At 48.8% G+C, this 22,654-nt stretch overlaps 1 protein-coding gene across 1 annotated transcript in view; it reads left to right on the forward strand.

Annotated features, from left to right (window-relative positions):
* The window catches only part of asip1 (agouti signaling protein 1), a 123,629-nt gene extending 101,018 nt beyond the window's left edge, over nucleotides 1–22,611 (forward strand). Inside the window, exons 2-4 of the mRNA XM_070896412.1 lie at nucleotides 488–669; nucleotides 14,239–14,309; nucleotides 22,282–22,611. Coding sequence (XP_070752513.1) covers nucleotides 504–669; nucleotides 14,239–14,309; nucleotides 22,282–22,473 — 429 coding nt within the window. The 5' untranslated portion in view covers nucleotides 488–503 and the 3' untranslated portion in view covers nucleotides 22,474–22,611. The remainder of the gene's footprint in view (nucleotides 1–487; nucleotides 670–14,238; nucleotides 14,310–22,281) is intronic.
* The last annotated feature ends 43 nt before the right edge of the window (nucleotides 22,612–22,654 follow it).

Raw genomic sequence — 22,654 nt, forward strand, 5'->3', positions numbered from 1 at the left:
AAAACTAGGGGACATCGTCTCAGAATAAGAGGCCGCCCATTTAAAACTGAGATGAAGAGGAATTACTTCTTAGAGGGTTGTAAATCTATGGCATTCTCTGCCCCAGAGAGCTGTGGAGGCTGGAGGTTGAGATAGGTAGATTTTTGAGCTGAGTCCATTCTCAGATCAGCCATGATCTTATTAAATGGCAGGCGGGCTCGAGGGGCCAGGTGGCCTACTCCTATTTCTTATGTTCTTAACACAACAGATGAACTGGCCATTTATTTCAGTGCTGTTTCTAAGACCTTGCTTTGCACAAATTGGCTGTCGTGTATGCCTACATTTCACCAGTGATTAAACTTCAAAAATATTTTATTGAATGTAAAGCAGTATGGGATGTTCTGAGGATGTGAAAAGTGCAAGTTCTTTCTTTATTATAGAAAAATATGTTTGCATCTTTGCTGTAGATGCACAATTAATAACCTGTTTAGTTTTGCCTACCCTTTAGTTCGCCAACATTCAAGATGGCTCGGACAGTGTACTGCTTCTGGATTCTCCAATGCACCTGCTGCCTTCTTGTATACTCACATCTAGTTATGGAAGAAAAAAAACCTGAAACTCCGCAAAACAAGAACATTTCTAATCTCCAGCCGGAGCAGCGATCCAAGTACACCGGCATATCCATAGAAGGTTATTCACCAGATTGTTTGATACCTGGGCGAGGGGTGGGGAGGTGGAGAGAATGTATTTTAATTATTTTAAATTAGTTACTTGGCATTTACACATAGGATCAAGTAGTTAATGGAGAAAACTGAAAATCACTTCTGGTGTGAATGAGTAATTAAGTTGCTTTATTTAAAGTTGTAGCATTCTACACTTAATAGGTCTGTCCTTGTTTTTGACTTGATTTCTGGAACAGTTTCCTCTGCCATAACAAGCGTGCAGAGGTCACTACACACAATAACTACTCTTCGCTTGGTGTTTAACAGGAATTATTTTAATTTGCTTCTTATATCGTTTAATTAATTTCCTCGCTCTGCCAGGCAAGATGCTGACTTTGTTATTGAATAAAAATCCTCACTGGGAATTTAATTGGGGATTCTCCCAATCAGCCACAGTAAGTGAAAACTCTGAATATTTTTCTTTATTCGTTCCAGGATGTGGGCATAGCTGGCAAGGCCAGCATTTATTGCCCATCCCTAATTGCCCTTTAGTAGGTGGTGGTGAGCCGCCTTCTTGAACTGCTGCAATCCTTGTGGCGAAGGTACTCCCACAGTGCTGTCAGGGAGGGAGTGCCAGGATTTTGACCCAGCAAATATGAAGGACCGCCGATATATTTCCAAGTCAGGATGGTGTGTAACTTGGAGGGGAACTTGCAGGTGATGGTGATCGCCCTGTCCTCGGCCTCTTACACAATTCCAATGAAGCTCAACGCAAGCTTGAGGAATAGCAGCTCATCTTTAGTTTAGGCAATTTACAGCCTTTTGGACTCAACATAGAGTTCAACAATTTCAGACCATATCCTCTGCCCCTATTTTATTTTTTTGCTTTTTTTTTTCCCACGGCAGCTGTTGATGATTAAACCATTTACATCCTATCTAGACTCATCTTTGTTTCTTAACTTGCCCCATTACTGTCTCCTTTTGCCTTGCACCATCATCCCATTTGTCTCTTAATTGCTTCTGCCTTCCATCCTATCACAGAACGTCCCTTTTGTTCTTTCCTTCCCTCCCCCTTTCCCTGCCCCTACACTTGCTTAAAAACCTGTTACATCTCTAACTTTTTCCAGTTCTGATGAAGGGTCATCGACCTGAAAACGTGAACTCTGTTTCTCTCGCCACAAATGCTGCCTGACCTGAGTATTTCCAGCATTTTCTGTTTTTATTTCAGATTCCAGCATCCGCAATATTTTGCTTTTGTGTTTTGTGGAAGCATGTACTCACCTTCACTACCCGACAGAGGTCATTCAATTTTTTCCTACACTGGGTGAGGCTTCTCTGAACCACTGTGCTGGCCAACACCTCCTGGGCCACCTCTTGCCACATGGCACGAAACACCTGTGGAGATGGCCTCCTTGCCGATGCAGGGAATAGCGACTCCCTCCTTGTCTCCAGTGCCCCCACCAATGTCTCCAGAGCCACATTGTTAAAACGTGTGGCCATCTCCCTTGAAGGGGGATTAGCAGCTGCCATTTTGTCAGGAATGTTCATCAGGTCCACAGATCATTGACTCAAGTACAGCAATGCTGAAAATTAGCAGCAGCAGATTCAAATGACCATCCCTTTAAGAGCCAGATCGAGCTGGAGTCAAGGATTGAAGGCTGATTGCTGAATGGAACTCAACTGAAATTGGATAACTTGCTGTGAAACTCTTTTGAGTAGCGATACAGATACCTTTCATTATCTGCTCAGAGTGTCACCGAAACATGCAAATGCAACAGATGTAAATCGGGTATCACTGAGCAGCATGGGAAGTAATCTCTGTTTAATTAAGCAATTACCAGTTGTGGGATTCGAACCCTCGCAGTTATAATTCCATTGGATCTTAAGTCCAACACCTTAACCACTCGGCCATCCTGGGCCTTGTGAATAGCACCGCTGCAGTGCCCAGCTGAGGCCTCACTTACCGCCTCCCTTCACTCCTGGGATGAAAACGCTGAATTTCACGCAATTTGGCAAGCCATCTCGTCGGGCACTAAATTTTCTAAAAGTGAAAAGTTACCACCTCAAATGGGGCACGACCAAATTTCGCCCCAGATTCTTTAAATTGTAAATATGCTCATGAGGGAACACATTACCATTACTGAAGAGTTAATTGATCCCCTCAGGACTCCACTTGATTTAATGCCCCCCACCCATTGGTTGATATGTTCACTCTCCACCTGCTCTGCTACCTGTCACTATCTCAGCAAAACCCCAGCCCTGCATGAGGTAGAAAAGGTCATCCATCAGCTCAAGAACAAGAAGGCATCGGGAGCAAATGGAATCCCCGCTGTGGCACTAAAGTATGGCAGAGAAGCACTATTGGCATGAATGCATGACCTCATCTCTCTTATCTGGAAGGAGAGCAGAGCATGCTGGGAGATCTCAGAGATGCTGTAATTGTGACCATTTTCAAAAAGAGTGACAATTCCAGCTGCAGCAACTACAGGGGAATCTCCCTGCTGCTGACCACTGGGAAAGTCTTCGCTAGAATCCTCCTCAACCATCTTCTCCCTGTGGCTGAAGAACTCCTCCCAGAGTCACAATGCAGATTCTGTCCACTAAGGGGTACAACGGACATGATCTTCAACACGTGACAACTACAAGAGAAATGCAGGGAACAGCACCAATCCTTGTACATTGCCTTCTTTGACCTCACCTTCTTTGGCCTTTGACATCGTAAATCGTGAGGGACTATGGAGCGTCCTCCTCCATTTCAGTTGCCCCCAAAAATGTGTCACCATCCTCCACCTGCTCCACGACGACATGCAAGTCATGATCCTGACCAATGGATCCACCACAGACCCAATCTACATCCGGACCGAGGTCAAGCAGGGCTGCGTCATCGCGCCAATGCTCTTCTTGATCATCTTCACTGCAATGCTCCATCTCACTCTCAATAAGCCCCCCGCTGGAGTGGAACTAAATTATAGAACCAATGGGAACCTGTTCAACCTTCGTTGCCTCCAGGCTAGATCCAAGGTCGTCCCATCCTCGGTCATAGAACTTCAGTATGCAGACGATGTTTGAGTCTGTGCACATTCAGAGGCCGAACTCCAAGCCATCATCAACATCTTCACCGGGCATATGAAAGCATGGGCCTTACACTAAACATCCATAAGGTAAAGGTCCTCCACCAACCTGACTCCACCTCACAACACTGCCCCCCTGTCATCAAAATCCATGGCGCAGTATTTTCCATATCTCGGGAGCCTACTATCAGCAAGGCCAGACATGGACTGTCGTGTATAGAGAAAGAGTCAGACTGAATACTGTGAGCTCAAGGTAACGTGTGACCGTAGTCTTTTATTGCAGGTCTCCATAGTGCCTCTCCAACCTGTGAAACCTTCTTAAATACCTGTGCTCCCAAGGGATTATGGGATCCCTTTTATACTCCAGGGAATGAGCCCGCTGGTGGCGGTACAGAGTAAATAAAAGTCCACATGTATAACAACATTCCCCCCCAAAGTCGATAATGTAACTATTTACAATGCGAGTCGATCTGGGGCCCTTCTTGCCCTGGTTGATCGTCTCGGTGTGAAAGCTGGGGTTGTTAAATCATTTGTTGAGCCCTCGCTGGGCTGCTGTGCAGCTGGCCTCGCTGGGCAGCTTGGCGTGTTGGGCCCTGCAGGGCTGCTGTGGATGATGGGTTCTGCTTCGTGGTCAACCGTGGTGTCGGTTGCCACTGGTGTGTGTGTTGGGGGATCAAAAAAGGTAGGGTCCAAGGTGGGTTGCTCAGGGTAGTCCGTGAATCTGAGTTTGATTTGGTCCAAGTGTTTCCGGTGAATGAGTCCATTTGAAAGTTTGACCCAAACTGCTCCCCTCATTGGCCACGACAATGCCGGGAAGCCACTTGGGACCTTGTCTATAATTTAAAACAAATACAGGATCATTGATTTCAATCTCATGTGACACATTTGCACTATCATGGTATGCACTTTGTTGAAGCCGCCTGTTCTCTATCTGTTCACGTAGATCAGGGTGAACTAACGAGAGCCTCGTTTTAAGTGCTCTTTTCATGAGCAGTTCAGCAGGTGGGATCGCAGTGAGTGAGTGGGGTCTCGTGCGGTATCTAAGCAGGACTCGGGATAGGTGAGTCTGCAGTGAGCCTTCAGACACCCTCTTCAAGCCTTGCTTGATGGTTTGCACTGCTCTCTCTGCCTGACCATTGGATGCGGGTTTAAATGTGACATGTTTGATCCATGTTTGAACTCAGCCCTGGTAAAACATGGCCCGTTGTCGCTCACCAGAACATTGGGTAAGCCGTGTGTGACAAACATGGCCCGCAGGCTTTCAGTAGTGGCAGCGGACGTGCTAGCCGACATTATCTCACATTCAATCCACTTGGAGTACGCGTCTACAACCACAAGGAACATTTTACCCAAGAACGGGCCTGCATAGTCGACATGTACCCTAGACCACAGTTTGGAGGGCCAAGACCATAAACTTAGCGGCGTCTCCCTGGGTACATTGCTTAACTGCGAGCATGCATTACATCTGTGAAAGCAGGACTCTAAGTCCGCATCGATACTGGGCCACCACACGTGAGATCTGGCTATCGCTTTCATCATTACGATGCCTGGGTGGGTGCTGTGGAGATCATTGATGAAGGTGCCTCTGCCCTTCTTGGGGACCATTACTCGATTGCCCCACAGAAGGCAGTCTGCCTGTATAGACATTTCATCTTTGCGCCGCTGGAACGGCTTTATCTCTTCCTGCATTTCCACTGGGACACTGGACCAGCTCCCATGAAGCACACAGCTTTTGACTAAGGGGCCCTGGCTTGTCCAGGTTTTGATCTGCCGGGCAGTGATGGGTGATTGCTCACTCTCAAATGCTTCCATAACCATGGCTAGATCTATGGGCTGCGCCATTTCCACCCCCGTGGTGGGCAATGGCAGCCTACTGAGAGCATCGGCGCAGTTTTCTGTGCCTGTCCTGTGGCGGATGGCGTAGTTGTATGCGGACAACGTGAGCGCCCATCTCTGGATGCGGGCCGATGCGTTGGTATTTATCCCTTTACTCTCGGAAAACAGGGATATAAGTGGCTTATGGTCAGTTTTCAATTCGAATTTTAGCCCAAACAGGTATTGGTGCATTTTCTTTACCCCATATACACATGCTAACGCTTCTCTTTCAATCATGCTGTAGGCTCTCTCAGTCTTAGACAGATTCCTGGATGCATAAGCAACCGGTTGCAGTTTCCCGAAATCATTAGCTTGTTGCAATACACACCCGACGTCATTTGACGACGCATCACATGCTAGTACCAAACGCCTACATGGATCATATAACACAAGCAATTTGTTTGAGCAGAACAATTTTCTCACTTTTACAAGGACATTTTCTTGGCTTTTGCCCCAAACCCATTCGCCCCCTTTTCGTAGTAAGACATGTAGTGGTTCTAGCAGGGTGCTGAGACCCGGTAAGAAGTTACCAAAGTCGTTCAAGAGTCCCAGAAATTATCGCAGCTCCGTCACGTTCTGTGGCCTCGGTGCATTCTCGATTGCCTCCGTCTTCGCGTTGGTGGGCCTGATGCCGTCCGCCGCAATCCTCCTTCCCAGGAACTCCACTTCAGGCACCAGGAAAACACACTTCGAGCATTTAACCTGAGCCCTACGCGGTTGAGTCAACAAGAACCTTCTCCAGGTTCTGCAGATGCTCGACTGTGTTCCGACCTGTGACCAAGATGCCGTCCTGGAAGGCCACGGTGTGTGGGACTGACTTCAGTAAACTTTCCATGTTTCTCTGGAATATCGCTGCCACTGATCGGATTCCAAACGGGCATCTGTTACAAACAAAAAGACCTTTGTGCATGTTGATGCAGGTGAGGGCCTTCGATGATTCCTCCAGTTCCTGCGTCATGTAGGCTGAAGTCAGATCCAGCTTCATGAACGTCTTTCCTCCAGCCAGCGTTGCAAAGAGGTCGTCAGCTTTTGATAGTGGGTATTGGTCCTGCAGGGAGAAACGATTGATAGTTACTTTGTAATCGCCACAGATTCTGATGGTGCCGTATCCTTTGAGGACTGGGACAATAGGACTGGCCCGCTCGCTGAACTCGATCGGTGAAATGATACCCTCTCGTTGCAGCTGGTTTAGCTCGCTCTCTACCCTTTCTCTCATCATGTACGGTACTGCTCTCGCCTTGTGATGGATGGGTCGCGCTTCTGGAATTAGGTGGATCTGCACTTTTGCTCCTTGGAATTTCCCAATGCCTGGTTCAAACAGCGAAGGAAATTTGTTTAAGACCTGGGCACACGAAGTGTCGTCAGCTGGTGATAGCGCTCGGACGTCGTCCCAGTTCCAGCATATCTTTCCCAGCCAGCTCCTGCCGAGCAGCATGGGACCATCACCCGGTACCACCCAGAGTGGTAGCTTGTGCACCGCTCCATCGTAGGAGACCTTAACGGTAGCACTGCCGATTACAGGAATCAGTTCTTTAGTGTAAGTTCTTAGTCTCGTGCGAACTAGAGCGAAGACTGGCCTTGAGGCCTTGTTGCACCACAATCTTTCAAAAGTCTTTTTGCCCATGGTGGACTGGCTCGCGCCCGTGTCCAGCTCCATTGACACTGGGAGTCCATTTAGTTCAACATTCAGCATTATCAGGGACAATTCGTGGTGAATGTGTGCACCCCATGTACCTCTGCCTCCTCTATCTGAGGCTCTGGTTCGTAGTGATCCTCCGTGGATCTGTCCTCCTCTGCAACGTGGTGGTTTGCAGGTTTAACAGGCTTAGCACACTCGTTGGAGCTATCCCATTGTTCCACAGCGCTTGCAAACGTATCCTTTGAATCGTCATGAGTGGAAACTGATATGTCCTTACTATACAGTACAAATGCACACGAGGCCCATACTTGAGAGGAGGTCACTCTGTGACCAGCAACTTTTATTCTAGCACTGAAGTGATGAAGGTGGGTGGAGCTTCCCCTTTTATACCTGAAAGACCAGGTTAGGAGTGTCTCCCACAAGTTCACCACCTAGTGGTCAATGTTCTCAGTGTACAACTAGTCAGTTTATACATGGGCTACATGACAGTTAAATAAATGACATCACCTCCCCCCAAAATCTTATTGGGATCACAGGTTAAGTCTCTCTGGTGGTTTACGCTCCCTTGTTATGCGCCCGAGTTGGGGCTCCGGTTGTTGGGCACTAGCCTGAGTGTCTGCTGTTTACGGTGCCTCAGACCTGTCTGGACTGCCCACAGTGACTGGGCTCTCCTCCACTTGGTTCCGGTGTTCGGCCAGCTGTGGAGGAGTGAACTCTACATCGTGTTCTTCCTCTGCTTCTTCTATGGGGTTGCTGAACCTCCTTTCTGTTTGATCCACGTGTTTGCGGCAGATTTGTCCACTGGTAAGTTTAACTACCAGAATCCTATTCCCCTCTTTGGCAATCACAGTGCCTGCGAGCCATTTAGGCCCTGCAGCGTAGTTGAGAATAAAGACAGGGACATTGACATCAATACATCATGCCCTCGCATTCCCATCATGGTAGTCACATTGTGACTGGTGCCTGCTCTCAACAATTTCTTTCATGGTGGGGTGTACAAGGGATAACCTGGTTTTGAGCGTCCTTTTCATTAGCAGCTCTGCGGGTGGGACCCCTATGAGCGAGTGTGGTCGGGATCTATTGACCAACAGGAGGCGTGATTAGCGGCTTTGTAGGGAACCCCCTTGGATTCTGAGCATCCTCAGTTTGATTATCTGCACTGCTCGTTCCGCCTGGCCGTTTGAGGCCGGTTTGAACAGTGCCGTTCTGACATGGTTGATACCATTTCCTGCCATGAAGTCCTGGAATTCAATGCTTGTAAAGCACGTGCCTGGTCTGTGTCGAATTGTACAGTCATAGGTGGCTAACGTGAGTGCCCACCTCTGTATGCGTGCCGATGCATTTGCATTTATGGCCTTGTTGTCGGCCAAAAGGGACGTTAGGGGTTGGTGATCTGTCTCCAGCTCAAAATTCCTGCCGAACAGGTACTGGTGCATTTTTTTTTTTGTAGCATATATACACGCAAGCGCTTCCTTTTCCACCATCCCGTAGCCCCGTTCTGCCTGGGACAGACTTCTGGAGGCATAAGCTACCGGCTGTAATTGACTCTTGGCATTAACATACTGCAACACACACGCGACCCCATAGGACAACGCGTCGCACGATAAAACAAGTTTCTTACATGGGTCATATAGCGTTAACAGATTGTTGGAGCATAACAAATTTTGTGCTCTATCAAAAGCCCTTTCCTGGCTGTCCCCCCCACACCCACACGACCTTTGCGTTGGAGCACGTGTAGCGGCTCTAACAACGTGCTCAATTTGGGAAGAAAGTTACCAAAATAGTTCAGGAGCCCGAGGAACGAACGCAGCTCCGTCGAGTTACGGGGTCTGGGTGACCTCTAGATCGCTTCTGTTTTGGACGCAGTAGGTCTGATCCCGTTTGCTGCTACCCACATCCCCAGGAATTCTACCTGGAATTCTAGGAAGACGCACTTCGCCTTTTTCAATCGCAGATCTACCCGGTCCAGTCTGCGTAGCACCTCCTCCAGGTTGCGGAGGTGTTCTTCAGTATCACAACCCGTGATGAGGATGTCGTCGGGAAAAACCACTGTCCTTGGAATCGACTTCAGGAGGCTTTCCATATTGCATTGAAAGATCGCGGCGGCCGAGCGAATCCCAAACGGACATCTGTTGTACTCAAACAACCCCTTGTGTGTCATGATGGTGGTCAGCTTCTTCGACTCACTCGCCAGCTCCTGGGTCATGTAAGCTGAGGTTAGGTCCAATTTTGAAAAAAGTTTGTCACCGGATAGCGTCGCGAAGCGGTCCTCCGCTCTCGGTAGCGGGTACTGGTCTTGGAGTGACACCCGATTGATGGTGGCCTTGTAATCACCACATATCCTGACCGACCCATCCGCCTTGAGCACCGGCACAATCGGGCTCGCCCAGTCACTGAATTCGACTGGCGAGATGATGCCTTCCCTCAGCAGGCAGTCCAATTCGCCTTCTATCTTTTCCCGCATCACGTACAGCACCGCTCTGGCCTTGTGGTGTACTGGCCTGGCATCCGGGTTTATATGAATCACTACCTTGGTCCCCATGAAAGTGCCAATGCCGGGGTGAAATAGTGAGTCAAATATGTCCAGGACCTGTGAGCATGATATTCGTTCCACAGAAGAAATTGCATTGACATCGCCCTATTTCCAGTTCATGACAGTCAGCCAACTCCTCCCCAGTAGTGCGGGACCATCCCCCGGAACAATCCAGAGTGGCAATCTGTTCTCCGAATCTTTGTGGGTCACGACTACCGTGGCGCTGCCCAGCACCGGAATGATCTCCTTTGTATATGTCCGTAGCTGTGCGTCAATCGGCAATAATTTTGGCCTCCTGGCCTTGGACGCCCACAACTTGTCGAACTGTTTAATACTCATCAGGGACTGGCTGGCGCCTGTGTCTAGTTCCATTGATACTAGGATGCCATTGAGGAGCATTTTCATCATTATCGGTGGTGTCCTGGTGTATGAACTGTATATGTGCTCCACATGAATTCGCTGAACTTCAGCTTTCAGCGATTTCCCCCATTGTCCATTTGGCCTCGTAGGGCTTACATCGTCCCCGTCCTCCTCGTACATCAACCTGGCTGCAGGCTTCCTGCACATACGCGCCAAGTGACCGCTGACGTTGCAATTTCTGCAGGCATATTGCTGATACCTGCAAGCTCTGGCTGTGTGTTTGCCTCCAAACTTCCAACATGAGCCATTGTTGGAAACAAAAGGCCCATTACCAGTCGATCGTCTCCGACTGTCTGTGTAACTGTTTTTAAGCACACCATTAACAGGTGTTGATGGCCCCATTACTGGCCGCATTGTCCCTTGCGATGGCGTGAATCGCCGTTCAGCTAGCCATTGTCTCTGTTGAATTCCCCCTTTGGATTCAACTGCATGCTCGAGCATGTCCGATTACCACTGTCTGTCTGGGGAACTATGTTCCGCATTAACAATGTTGACTCCCTGTCCATTTGCTGCATTTAAACCAAGATTTTTGTCAATCATCATTCTGGTCTCTTCCTCCCCTGAGATAAATGTCTGGCCCATCAAAGCCGCTGTTTCCAGGGTCAAGTCTTTGGTCTCAATCAGTTTCTTGAAAACCCCAGCGTGCCCGATGCCCTCAATAAAAAAGTCTCGCAGCATTTCCGCTCTGCATGCATCTGGGAACTTACATAGGCTTGCCAGTCATCGGAGGTCTGCCACGAAATCTGGAATGCTTTGTCCTTCTCGCCGCCGGTGCATATAAAACCGGTGTCTCGCCATGTGCATGCTGCTCGCCGGTTTAAAGTGTTCCCCGATCAACTTACTGAGCTCTTCAAAAGGCTTGTCCGCTGGCTTCTCTGGCACTCGAAGGTCCTTCATCAGGGAGTACGTCCTGGACCCACAAACCGTCAGATGAGCCCTGCGTTTGTCGGCCGAATCCTGTCCCAGCCATTCTTTAGTGACGAAGCTTTGCTGTAGTCTCTCAATACAGTCGTCCCAATCATCACCAACATAGTACCTCTTGTTTCTGCTGCTAGTGGCCATGCTCGCGTGGTTTTAATCCCAGTTTCTCGTCGCCAATGATATGTCCTTACTATGCAGTACAAGTGCACACAAGGCCCATGCTTGAGAGGTCACTCTGTGACCAGCAACTTTTATTCCAGCACTAAAGTGATGAAGGTGGGTGGAGCTTCCCCTTTTATACCTGAAAGACCAGGTTAGGAGGGTCTCTCACAAGTTCACCACCTAGTGGTCAATGTTCTCACAGTGTACAACTAGTCAGTTTATACATGGGTTACAATGACAGTTAAATACATGACAGAAATGATGATCACCCCCGCAGCGCCAACAAGGTGTTAAGGGCCTTGCATTCATCACCCTTGATGGTGGACTCAGACATCTGCGGACATGTAGCTGCGGGTATTTGTGACCTGCCCTGTACGTTACGATTCGAAAACATCATCACTTTGTTCACAGTAGCAACTTGTAGCAACACGTGCGCTGAGGGATTTGCTTAGTATTGTCAGTGGTGGCAATGAACGCCTTGGCTATCCCTATGGCCTTACTCAAGGTTGGGGTCTCTACAGTCAAAAGCTTGCGAAGTATGGTTTCGTGGCCAATGCCAACTACGAAAAAGTCTGAGCATGTGCTCCAAATGTCCTTCAAATTCGCAATATCCTGCAAGGCATCTTAGCTCGGCAACATAACGTGCCACTTTCTGGCCTTCAGACCTTTTGTAGGTGTAGAACCGGTACCTCGCCATCAGAACACTTTCCTTCGGGTTCAAATGCTCTCGGACCAGTGTGCACAAATCGTCGTACGATTTCACCGTGGGTTTTGCTGGAGAGCAGATTCTTCATGAGGTCATACATTGGTGCCCCAAAGACAGTGAGGAGGATCGCCTTCGTTTGGCAGCGCTCTCTACCCCATCTAGCTCGTTAGCCACGAAGTATTGGTCGAGTCACTCCACAAAAGTTTCCCAATCATCTCCCTCCGAAAATTTCTCCACGATGCCCACTGTTCTCTGCATCTTTGGGTTCGCTATCTGTATCTCGTCGCCAGTTATTGTGTATGGAGAAAGAAGCAGACTGAATACTGTGAGCTCAAGGTAACGTGTGATCTTAGTCTTTTATTGCAGGTCTCCAGAGTGCACCTCCAACCTGTGAAGCCTTCTTAAATACCTGTGCTCCCAAGGGATTATGGGATCCCTTGGGACTCCAGGGAACGAGCCCTCTGGTGGCTGTACAGAGTAAATACAAGTCCACATATGTAACAGACGATGAGGTTCAACCCCGCCTCCAGTGTTCCAGCGCAGCCTTCGGTCGCCTGAGGAAGAAAGTGTTTGAAAACCAGGATCTCAAATCTGGCACCAAGCTTATGGTCTACAGGGCAGAAGTGATACTCGCCCTCCTATATGGCTCAGAGAGGTGCACCATATACAGTAGACACCTCAAAGTGCTGGATAAGTACCACCAGTGCTGCCTTCACAAGATCCTGCAAATCCACTGGGAGGATAGACGCATCAACGTCAGTTTCTCGATCAGGCCAACATCCCCAGTATCGAAGCACTGACCACACTCAACCAGTTTTGTTGGGCGGGCCACATAGTTCGCATGCCCGACACAAGACTCCCAAAGCAAGCGCTCAATCAGAACTCCTACACGGCAAGCAAGCCCCTAGGTGGGCAGAGGAAATGTTTCAAGGATACCCTCAAAGCCTCCTTGATAAAGTGCAACATCCCCACCGGCACCTGGGAATTCCTGGCCCAAGATCGCCCTAAAGAAGAGCATCCGGGAAGGCACTGAGCACCTCAAGTCTTGTTGCCGAGAGCATGCAGAAACAAAACGCAGACAGCGGAAGAAGCGTGCAGAAAACCAGACTCCCTACCCACCCTTTTCTTCAACCACTGCCTGTCTCACCTGTAACAGAGACTGTAATTCCCGTATTGGACTGTACAGTCACCTTAGAGTGGAAGCAAGGCTTCCTCGATTTCGAGGGACTGCCTATGATGATGACCTGCTCTAACCCCAGGAAATCTAGTCCTTTAGAATCTATAATTCAAAATAAAATTTGTGAGCATTTGAAAAAACATGGGTTAATAAATGACAGACAATACAGATTTGTTAAAGACAAATTATGTCTGACAAATTTGATTGAGTTCTTCAATGAAATAACAAAGGGTTGATGAAGATAGTCCAGTTGATGTTGTACATAAGGACTTTCAAAAGATGTTTGATAAAGTGCCACTGAATAGACTTGTTAGAAAAATTGAAGTCTGTTAAAAAGGCATTCGGGATCTTTGGCTTTATAAATAGAGCATCTGAAGTCTCTCTAAATAACTATAATTTCTTATATCTAGCATTATTTACACTATACATACCCTATGGCTTCAATGATCTTTCTATAATAGGGTGCCAAAACCTGCACACAGCATTCATAACTATGGCCTAAACAATATTTTGCATAAATTCAAAACTTGATGCCACTATTTAAGAAACCAAAAATTCTATTGAGCCTTTTTATGGCTTTATCTACCTGCACTTGCGCTTTCAGAGAATTATGGCCCCAAAAATATATGTGGCCATTCACGCTGATATTGGGCCTGGGGGAGGTGGTTCCAACCAACCATTGATAGCAGCACTGACCTAATTCTAAATAGTAGGGTCAGCTCATTTAAATATCCAGTCAATGACGGAGTCCAACTACCGTGTAACATAAAAGTACTGTGTGGAGGTGAACAGATATTGCAGGTATAGGCCAATTAAAATCTGCAGACCGAAGGGAGCTCTTCTTTTCAAGCTGCAGAACTCTTCATAACATCACCGGAAGTTTAGGCTCCAGTGGCGTCTATGAAGGTATTAAAAGTAAGGCAGCAGCTGGAAACTTGGTAGGTCATAGTACTGAGGCAAAGTGATTATTCAACTCCTTTAATTTCTAGTTCATTGTTACATTTTAGACGTTCTTGTTCTATCAGAGAAGTTAACACTGTTCTTCAGACGTTCACTCAGCATTTTGCCAACCCCTCTCGCATTTTACTTACAGAACTGCCAAATAGTAGAAAAATATATTTCAGAAGAGACGGTGGAAGAAGGCGCCCCAATCAACACAAAAATGTAAGTAAATTCAGACAGCATTTTGTAGATTGACCCTTACTGTAATCTGCATGAGAAATAAACATTTTAAAGCCTTCTAAATTGTTCAGTGGGTAAATCCAAAAGAAAATTTAGATTTATACAGCGCCTTTCATGACCACAGGACGTCCCAAAGCACTTTACAGCGAATGAAGTACTTTAGGAGTGTACTCACTGTTGTAAAGTAGGAAACGGGCAGTCAATTTGCACACAGCAAGCTCCCACAAACAGCAATGTCATAATGACCAGATAATGTTTTTGTTATGTTAATTGAGGGATAAATATTGGACGCTCTTATTTATACTGCAAAAATGGCCAACAGGCTCCACCCCTTAATTCTGATTGGTCCCCTTGGAGGATAAGCCACACCCTGAAGTTTCACAGGAATATGTCACTGGATCCACCCATCCCAAGGTCTCACTGACTTTGCAAATTGTAACTCGATCCACTTTGACTTCCTGAAGCGACAGAGGACAGAACTTCCCAGAAGACAGCGAGGGCCAGCCAAAGTCCCAGACCCCAGTCCAAGTACATCCATCCGCAGCCAAAGTGCCTTATCCCAGTCCAAGTGCATGCCTCCCCCAGCCAAAGTCCCATACCCCAGCGCAAGTGCATGCCTCCCACAGCCAAAGTGTCTTACCCCAGTCCAAGTGCAAACCTCCCCCAAAGTGGCTTACCCAAGCGCAAGTGCATGTCTTCCCCCGCCTCCCCCATAGATGGGGCATTGTATACAGATTGTTAACAGGTTTATTGGGTATGAAGTGAATAGTGACAGTGTCGTGACTTCTGGATATCATCCACTCCAAAGATGTCGCTAGTAGGGGATTGGAAGAGGTTGATCAGTCTTTCCCGAGTTCCCTCTCTCCCCTCCAATCCCCCCCAGCCTCTCACTCCCCTCCCCCCACAGCTTCTCTCACTCCTCCCACCCCCCAGCCTCTCGCACTCCCCACCCCAACCCCCCAGCCTCTCTCACTCCCCCCCCCCAGCCTCTATCCCCACCACCACCACCCCCAGCCTCTCTCCGCCTCCACCCCCCAGCGCCTCCCTCTCTCTTCCCCCCCATCCCCAGCTCTCTCTCGCCCCTCCCCCCCAGAACTCTCCCTCTCTCCCCCAGCTCTCTCACACCTCCCCCCACAACTCTCTTTCACTCTCTCCTCCTCCCCCAGCGCTCTCTCCCCCCTCCCCCTCCCAATGCTCTCTCTCTTCGGCCCCCCCACCCCCAGCTCTCTCTCTTTCTCGCCCCCCGGTGCTCGCACTCTCTTCCCCCCCCTCAGCGCTCTCTCTCTTCCCCCCCCCCCAGCGCTCGCTCGCTCTTCTCCCCACCCCCCAGCACTCTCTCTCTTCCGCCACTCCCCCCAGCGCTCCCTCTCTCTTCCGCACCCCACCAGCGCTCTCTCTTTCTTCCGCAACCCCCCCCCCCCCACCCAGCGCTCTCTCTCTCTCTCTCTTTCTTCCCACCCCCCAGCACTCTCTCTCTCCCCACCCCCCCCCCCCCAAGCGCTCTCTCTCTCTCGCCCCCCCCCCCCCAAGCGCTCTCTCGCTCTCTTCCCACCCCCCAGCACTCTCTCTCTCTCTCTCTTCCCCCCCCGCCAAGCACTTTCTCTCTCTTCCCCCCCACCCCTCTCTCTCTCTCTCTCTCTCTTCCTTCCACCCCCCGCCCCCAGCGCTCGCTCGCTCTCTCTTCCCCACCCCCCCCCAGCTCTCTCTCACTCTTTCCCCGCCCCCCCCCAGCTCTCTCTCTCTTCCCCCCCCCCAGCTCTCTCTCACTCTTTCCCAGCCCCAGCTCACTCTCCCGCCCCCCCCCAGCTCACTCTCACTCTTTCCCAGCCCCAGCTCTCTCTCCCGCCCCCCCCGCCCCAGCTCTCTCTCTCACTTCTCCCCCCCTCCCTCTCCCCGAACTTTCTCTCTTCCCCCCCGAACTTTCTCTCTCCCCCCTTCACCCTCTCTCTCCCTCCCCCCCCACCCTCTCCCTCCTCCCACCCTCTCTCCTTCTCCCCCCACCCTCTCTCTCTCTCCCTCTCCCCCCACCCTCTCTCTCCCTCACCCCCCCCACCCTCTCTCCCTCTCCCCCCCCCACCCTCTCTCCCTCTCCCCCCCCACCCTCTCTCTCTCCCCCCCCCACCCTCTCTCTCTCCCCCCCCCACCCTCTCTCTCTCCCCCCACCCTCTCTCTCTCCCCCCACCCTCTCTCTCTCCCCCCACCCTCTCTCTCTCCCCCCACCCTCTCTCTCTCCCCCCACCCTCCCCCCCCCCCACTCTCTCTCTCTCTCTCTCTCTTCCCCCACCGCCCCTCTTTCTCTCTCCACGCACCCCCCTCTCTCTCGTCCCCCCTCCCTCTCTCGCAATCAGCGCTCTCTCTCCCTTCCCAGCCTCTTTCCTCACTCCCTCCTCAGCCTCTCTTCCCTCCCCCCACCCGCCCCCCAGCCTCTCTCTCTTTCTCCACAACCCCCCCCCCCCCAGTCACTCACTCGCTCCCCTCCCGCCCCCACCCCCACCCCAGCCTCTTACTCGCGGCCCCAAGGCCGCCGCCACTCGGAACTCATGGGAGGCTTGGGGCCCAGTCGGAGGCTTGCGGCTCAGTGGGAGGCTTGGGACTCGAGGCTCAGTGGGAGGCCTGGTCGGCTGGAGAATCAGGCTCGCAAAGGAGCATCAGCCCACGGCCATCACCACCCTCCCACTGCTATCGGGCGCAGGCCCACCTGGCGGGGGTGGGGAGGGAGAGAGAGCGAGAGAGAGTCGGAGCTTCAGGTCCTGCTTCTGGCATCATATGAATGGAATGATGCAGCTGGGGGTGGGGGGGGAGGCGAGCTTGACGGGGTGGAGCTTGTCGCCTGTTGGTCAAAAAAGTGCAGTACGGAGGGGGGTGGGGGGAACTGGAAAGACACCCGTCCGTCAAAAGAAGTGCAGTACAAATAGTTAGTCCCATAAATATTGGCCAGGACACCAGAGATAACTTCCCTGCTCTTCTTCAAAATAGCGTCATGGGATCTTTTACGTCCACTTGAGAGAGCAGACAGGGCATCGGTTTAACATCTCATCCAAAAGACATCTCCGACAGTGCAACAGTCTCTCAGTACTGCACTGGAGTGTCAGCCTAGATTTTTGTGCTCGTCTCTGGACTGGGACTTGAACCCACAACCTTTGGACTCAAAAACAAGAGTGCGACCCACTAAGCCACAGCTGACACACAAATCCACTGCCCAATGTGGCAGTGAGTCATACTTCTAGGAACATTAAAAGTCCAATTTCTAGTCCTAGTTACTTAGCGAGAGCTACAGTACAAGGGGATTAAATTGCCCTGCACCCCAATTGAGGCACACAACTTGAATTAAGTGAAGTTATAGCGTTCGGCGAGCTGGGCTGCTAAATATTATTGAATTGTGCACTTAGAAAGTTGTGGGGGAGTATTGGAGCCAGGAGTGGCCTCTGTGGGGCACTGCCGGGGCGTTAGCGGGGCACGACGCAGAGTGAGGACATGCCAGGTGGCGCTGACGCATCACAATGTCCCTCATCTTCTTTTAAAGGGGAGGGCTGCTTCAAACTCTGCAGCCGCTTTCATGGCACACATTGGGCCAATGGGGAGAGTTTCGGCTGGGCCAGTGGCTCGGCCAGAGGGGGTAGCGGGCTGCCTGTTGGCGGGCCAGCCGAACCAACGGCCACCTTTGACAAAAAAAAAAGATGCCGGCCGTGGCACAAGGCTCTCCACTTCAAAGGCAGCCGGTGCGCCCCAGGCACGACAGCTTCGCAGCCCGTGATTTCAGCGCAGGGCAATAAGGGGTCGGCGCGCATGGCGATGATGTCAATGCTGTGTGCGCACCCGCCCAGCGTGAAAAGTAGGGGACATGGCGCGAACCCATTTTCACCCATAGAATCTCAGGGGCAATTCCAGGAGGGGCGCTCTGGCCGCCGCGCCCAGGCAATAAAAAATTAGCACCCTCTTGGTGCCTCCCAGTGCTAATGGGCCTTTCCCAAAGGGGCACTTTTGCTCCCCCCCCTCCTCCAAGCATTATAGTTGACCTTAGGGTCCCTGAGCAAACGAGGCAAATTATAGACCATGGTTCCTGCTACTGATAATTATTGGAATGCATGTTTAGATGTCAATTGAGGATAGAATTGGGCTATCCCTTGCCTACAACCAAGTGACCTTAAGCTAGATACTGGGGAATAGCTGGTGTCAGAACTACATTTCAGCGTGAATTGCTACTCTTAAAAGAAACAGGAATTGGGGCCTGGACCCCCAATGTAGACGGGGCAAAACTTTTTTTTTTTTTTTTTTAAGTGTTTAAAGCTATGTGGGCAGCCAGATTGTTATTACAGGGCGAAGGACTGTAGAACTCTTTCCCTCCCTCAATCTTCCTTTGCTCCTACAAACTACAAGCATTTAAAACCCAAGCTTGATGTTACCGGAACACTGCGATTGTTTTTATTCATTCATGGGATGTGGGTGTTGCTGGCAAGGCCGGCATTTATTGCCCATCCCTAATAACCCTCAAGAGGGTGGTGGTGAGCCATCTTCTTGAAATTTTTGAACCGCTGCATTCCATGTGTTGAAGGCACTCCCATAGTGCTGTTAGGGAGGGAGTTCCAGGACTTTGACCCAATGACGATGAAGTAACAGCGATATATTTCCAAGACAGGATGGTATGTGACTTACATAAGAACACAAGAACATAAGAAATATGAGCAGGAGTAGGCCATACGGCCCCTTGAGCCTGCTCCGCCATTTAATAATATCATGGCTGATCTGATCATGGACGATCTGATCATGGACTCAGCTCCACTTCCCCGTCCGCTCTCCATAACCCCTTATTGTTTAAGAAACTGTCTATTTCTGTCTTAAATTTATTCAATGTCCCAGCTTCCACAGCTCTCTGGGGCAGCAAATTCCACAGATTTACAACTCTCAGAAGAAATTTCTCATCATCTCTGTTTTAAATGGGTGGCCCCTTATTCTAAGATCATGCCCTCTAGTTCTGGTCTCCCCAATCAGTGGAAACATCCTCTGATTCCACCTTGTCAAGCCCCCTCATAATCTTATATGTTTCGAAAAGATCACCTCTCATCCTTCTGAATTCCAATGAGTAGATTATAATGCTATTTCTGGCCAATTTGTATGCCACTTCCTTGGCTTTAATACTATCCCTGATTTCCCTTGATAGCCACTCCATCCCCTTTGCAATAAAGGCCAAGATATAATTTGGCCTTCCTGATCACTTGCTGTATCTGCATACTATCCTTTTGTGTTTCAAGCACAAGTACCACCAGGTCCCACTGTACTGCAGTACTTTGCAATCTTTCTCCATTTAAATAACTTGCTCTTTGATTTTTTTCTGCCGAAGTGTATGACCTCACACTTTCCAACATTATACTTCATCTGCCAAATTTTTGCCCACTCACTTAGTCTATGTCGTTTTGCAGATTTTGTGTGTCCTCCTCACACATTGCTTTTCCTCCCATCTTGGTATCATCAGCAAACTTGGCTACATTACACTCAGTCCCTTCTTCCAAGTCGTTTATATAGATTGTAAATAGTTGGGGTCCCAGCACTGATCCCTGCAGCACCCCACTAGTTACTGGTTGCCAACCAGAGAATGAACCATTTATCCCGACTCTCTGTTTTCTGTTCGTTAGCCAATCCTCTATCCATGCCAACCCCGTGAGCTCTTATCTTGTGCAGTAACCTTTTATGTGGCACCTTGTCAAATGCCTTCTGGAAGTCCAAATACATCACATCCACTGATTCCCCTTTATCCACCCTGTTTGTTACATCTTCAATGAACTCCAGCAAATTTGTCAAACATGACTTCCCCTTCATAAATCCATGCCGACTCTGCCTGACCGAATTATGCTTTTCCAAATGTCCTGCTCTGCTTCTTTAATAATGGACTCCAACATTTTCCCAACCATAAATGTTAGGCTAACTGGTCTATAGTTTCCTGCTTTTTGTCTGCCTCCTTTTTAAATAGGGGCGTTACATTTGCAGTTTTCCAATCGGCTGGGACCTCCCCAGAATCCAGGCAATTTGGTAAAATACAACCAATGCATCCACAATCTCTGCCGCTACTTCTCTTAAGACCCTAGGATGCAAGCCATCAGGTCCAGGGGATTTATCTGCCTTTAGTCCCATTATCTTACTTATCTCCTTAGTGATTGTGATTGTGGTAAGTTTCCCCCCCCCCCCCCCCGCCGCCCCATAGCCTCTAGACTATCCACTGTCGAATATTGTTAGTGTCCTCTACCGTAAAGTCTGATAGAAAATATTTGTTCAGAGTTTCTGCCATCTCCATGTTCCCCATTACTAATTCCCCAGTCTCGTCCTCTAAGGGACCAACATTTACTTTAGCCACCCTTTTCCTTTTTATATACCTATAGAAACTCTTGCTATCTGTTTTTATATTTTGCGCTAGTTTACTTTCATAGTCTATCTTCCCTTTCTTAATTTTTTTTAGTCGTTCTTTGCTGGCTTTTAAAAGCTTCCCAGTCTTCTGTCCTCCCGCTAGTTTTGGCCACTTTGTATGCCCTTGTTTTTAATTGGATACCGTCCTTTATTTCTTTAGTTAGCCAAGGATGGCTATCTTTTCTCTTACATCCTTTCCTCCTCACTGGAATATATTTTTCTTGAGAGTTGTGAAATATCTCCTTAAATGTACATCACTGTTCATCAACCATCCTACACTTTAATCTATTTTCCCAGTCCACTTTACCCAACTCTGCCCTCATACTTTCATAGTCTCCTTTATTTAAGCTTAGTATGCTGGTTAGAGATCCAACTTTCTCACCCTCCATCTGAATTTGTAATTCAATCATGCTATGTAAGAGAAGGCCACCTGGCCCCTCGAGCCTGCTCCACCATTTAATAAGATCATGGCTGATCAAGGACTCAGCTCCACTTCCCTGCCCGCTCTCCATAACCCTTTATTCCCTTAGCGCTCAAAAAGCTGCTTTCTCCACCTTAAATATATTCAATGACCCAGCCTCCATAGCTCTCTGGGGCAGAGAATTCCATAGATTTACAACCCTCAGAAGAAATTCCCTCTCATCTCAGTTTTAAATGGGCGGCCCCTTATTCTGAGACTATGTCACCAAGTTTTAGTTTCCCCTACGAGTGGGAATATCCTCTCTGCATCCACCTTGTCGAGTCCCCTTATTATCTTATATGTTTCGATAAGATCACCTCGCATTCTTCTGAACTCCAATGAACCTATCTTCATGTCAAACCCCTCATCTTCGGAATCAACTTAGGGATCCTTCTCTGAACAGCCTCTAATGCAAGTATATCTTTCCTTAAATATGGAGACCAAAACTGTACTCAGTACTCGAGGTGTGGCCTTACCAATACCCTGTTCAGTTGTAGCAGGGCTTCTTTGCTTTTACACTCTTATACCCCTTGCAATAAAGGCTAACATTCCATTTGCCTTCATGATTACTTGCTGCACCTGCATACTAACTTTTTGTGTTTCATACACAAGGACCCCCAGGTCCCTCTGTACTGCAGCACTTGGAGGGGAACTTGCGGGTGGTGGTGTTTCCATGCGACTGCTGCCCTTGTCCTTCCAGGTTGTAGAGGTCGCAGGTTTAGGAAGTGATGCAGAATAAGTCTTGCCATGTTGGTGCAGTGCAATTTGTAGATGGTACACGTGAATGTTTAAGGTGGTAGATAGGGTGCCAATCAAGCAGCCTTTGTCCTGGATGGTGTCGAACTTCTTGAGTGTTGTTGGAGCTGCACTCATCCAGGCAAGTGGAGAGTATTCCATCATCCTCCTAATTTACCTAATTTTCTATCCCATTTTTTTCACTCTTGTGGTAGTGTTCCGAACTTTGGATCTTGACCTTGGTTCATTAGGAAGAGAATGCAGATCAGTAATGGAATATGACATTAAATCTTTGTGCGGATCATTATTATAGTGATTGTATTTCAATCTTCTCATCTTTAATTTTCATTTCCTTAAATCCAGAACAACAGGATTGCAACGGTCCATAAGGTGAAGAAGCTAAGACCATACAATGGTCAGTGTGTGCAGCTCTGGGGAATGTGTCTACCTCCATCTCCACCATGTTGCAACCCCTGTGCCTTCTGCCACTGCCATTTCTTCAATACTGTCTGCTATTGCCGGAAGCTGAATGCCAAATGTCTGCACAGGACATAAGCGGTTTGCCTCATGATAACAAAAGCATAGCCAGCGTGGTTATAAAAATGAAAAGTAAATAATGTGCATGCCTTTGCGTTGGTTACTGAGATAGATTCTAATTGGCTGAGAATTATCTACAAACAAATAATAAACACTCAGAGCTATTCACTGTTCTATGCTGTAAGCCACATCTGTGAAA

The sequence above is a fragment of the Pristiophorus japonicus genome, chromosome 12 (genome assembly GCF_044704955.1).
Source record: "Pristiophorus japonicus isolate sPriJap1 chromosome 12, sPriJap1.hap1, whole genome shotgun sequence".
Classification (NCBI taxonomy): domain Eukaryota; kingdom Metazoa; phylum Chordata; class Chondrichthyes; family Pristiophoridae; genus Pristiophorus; species Pristiophorus japonicus.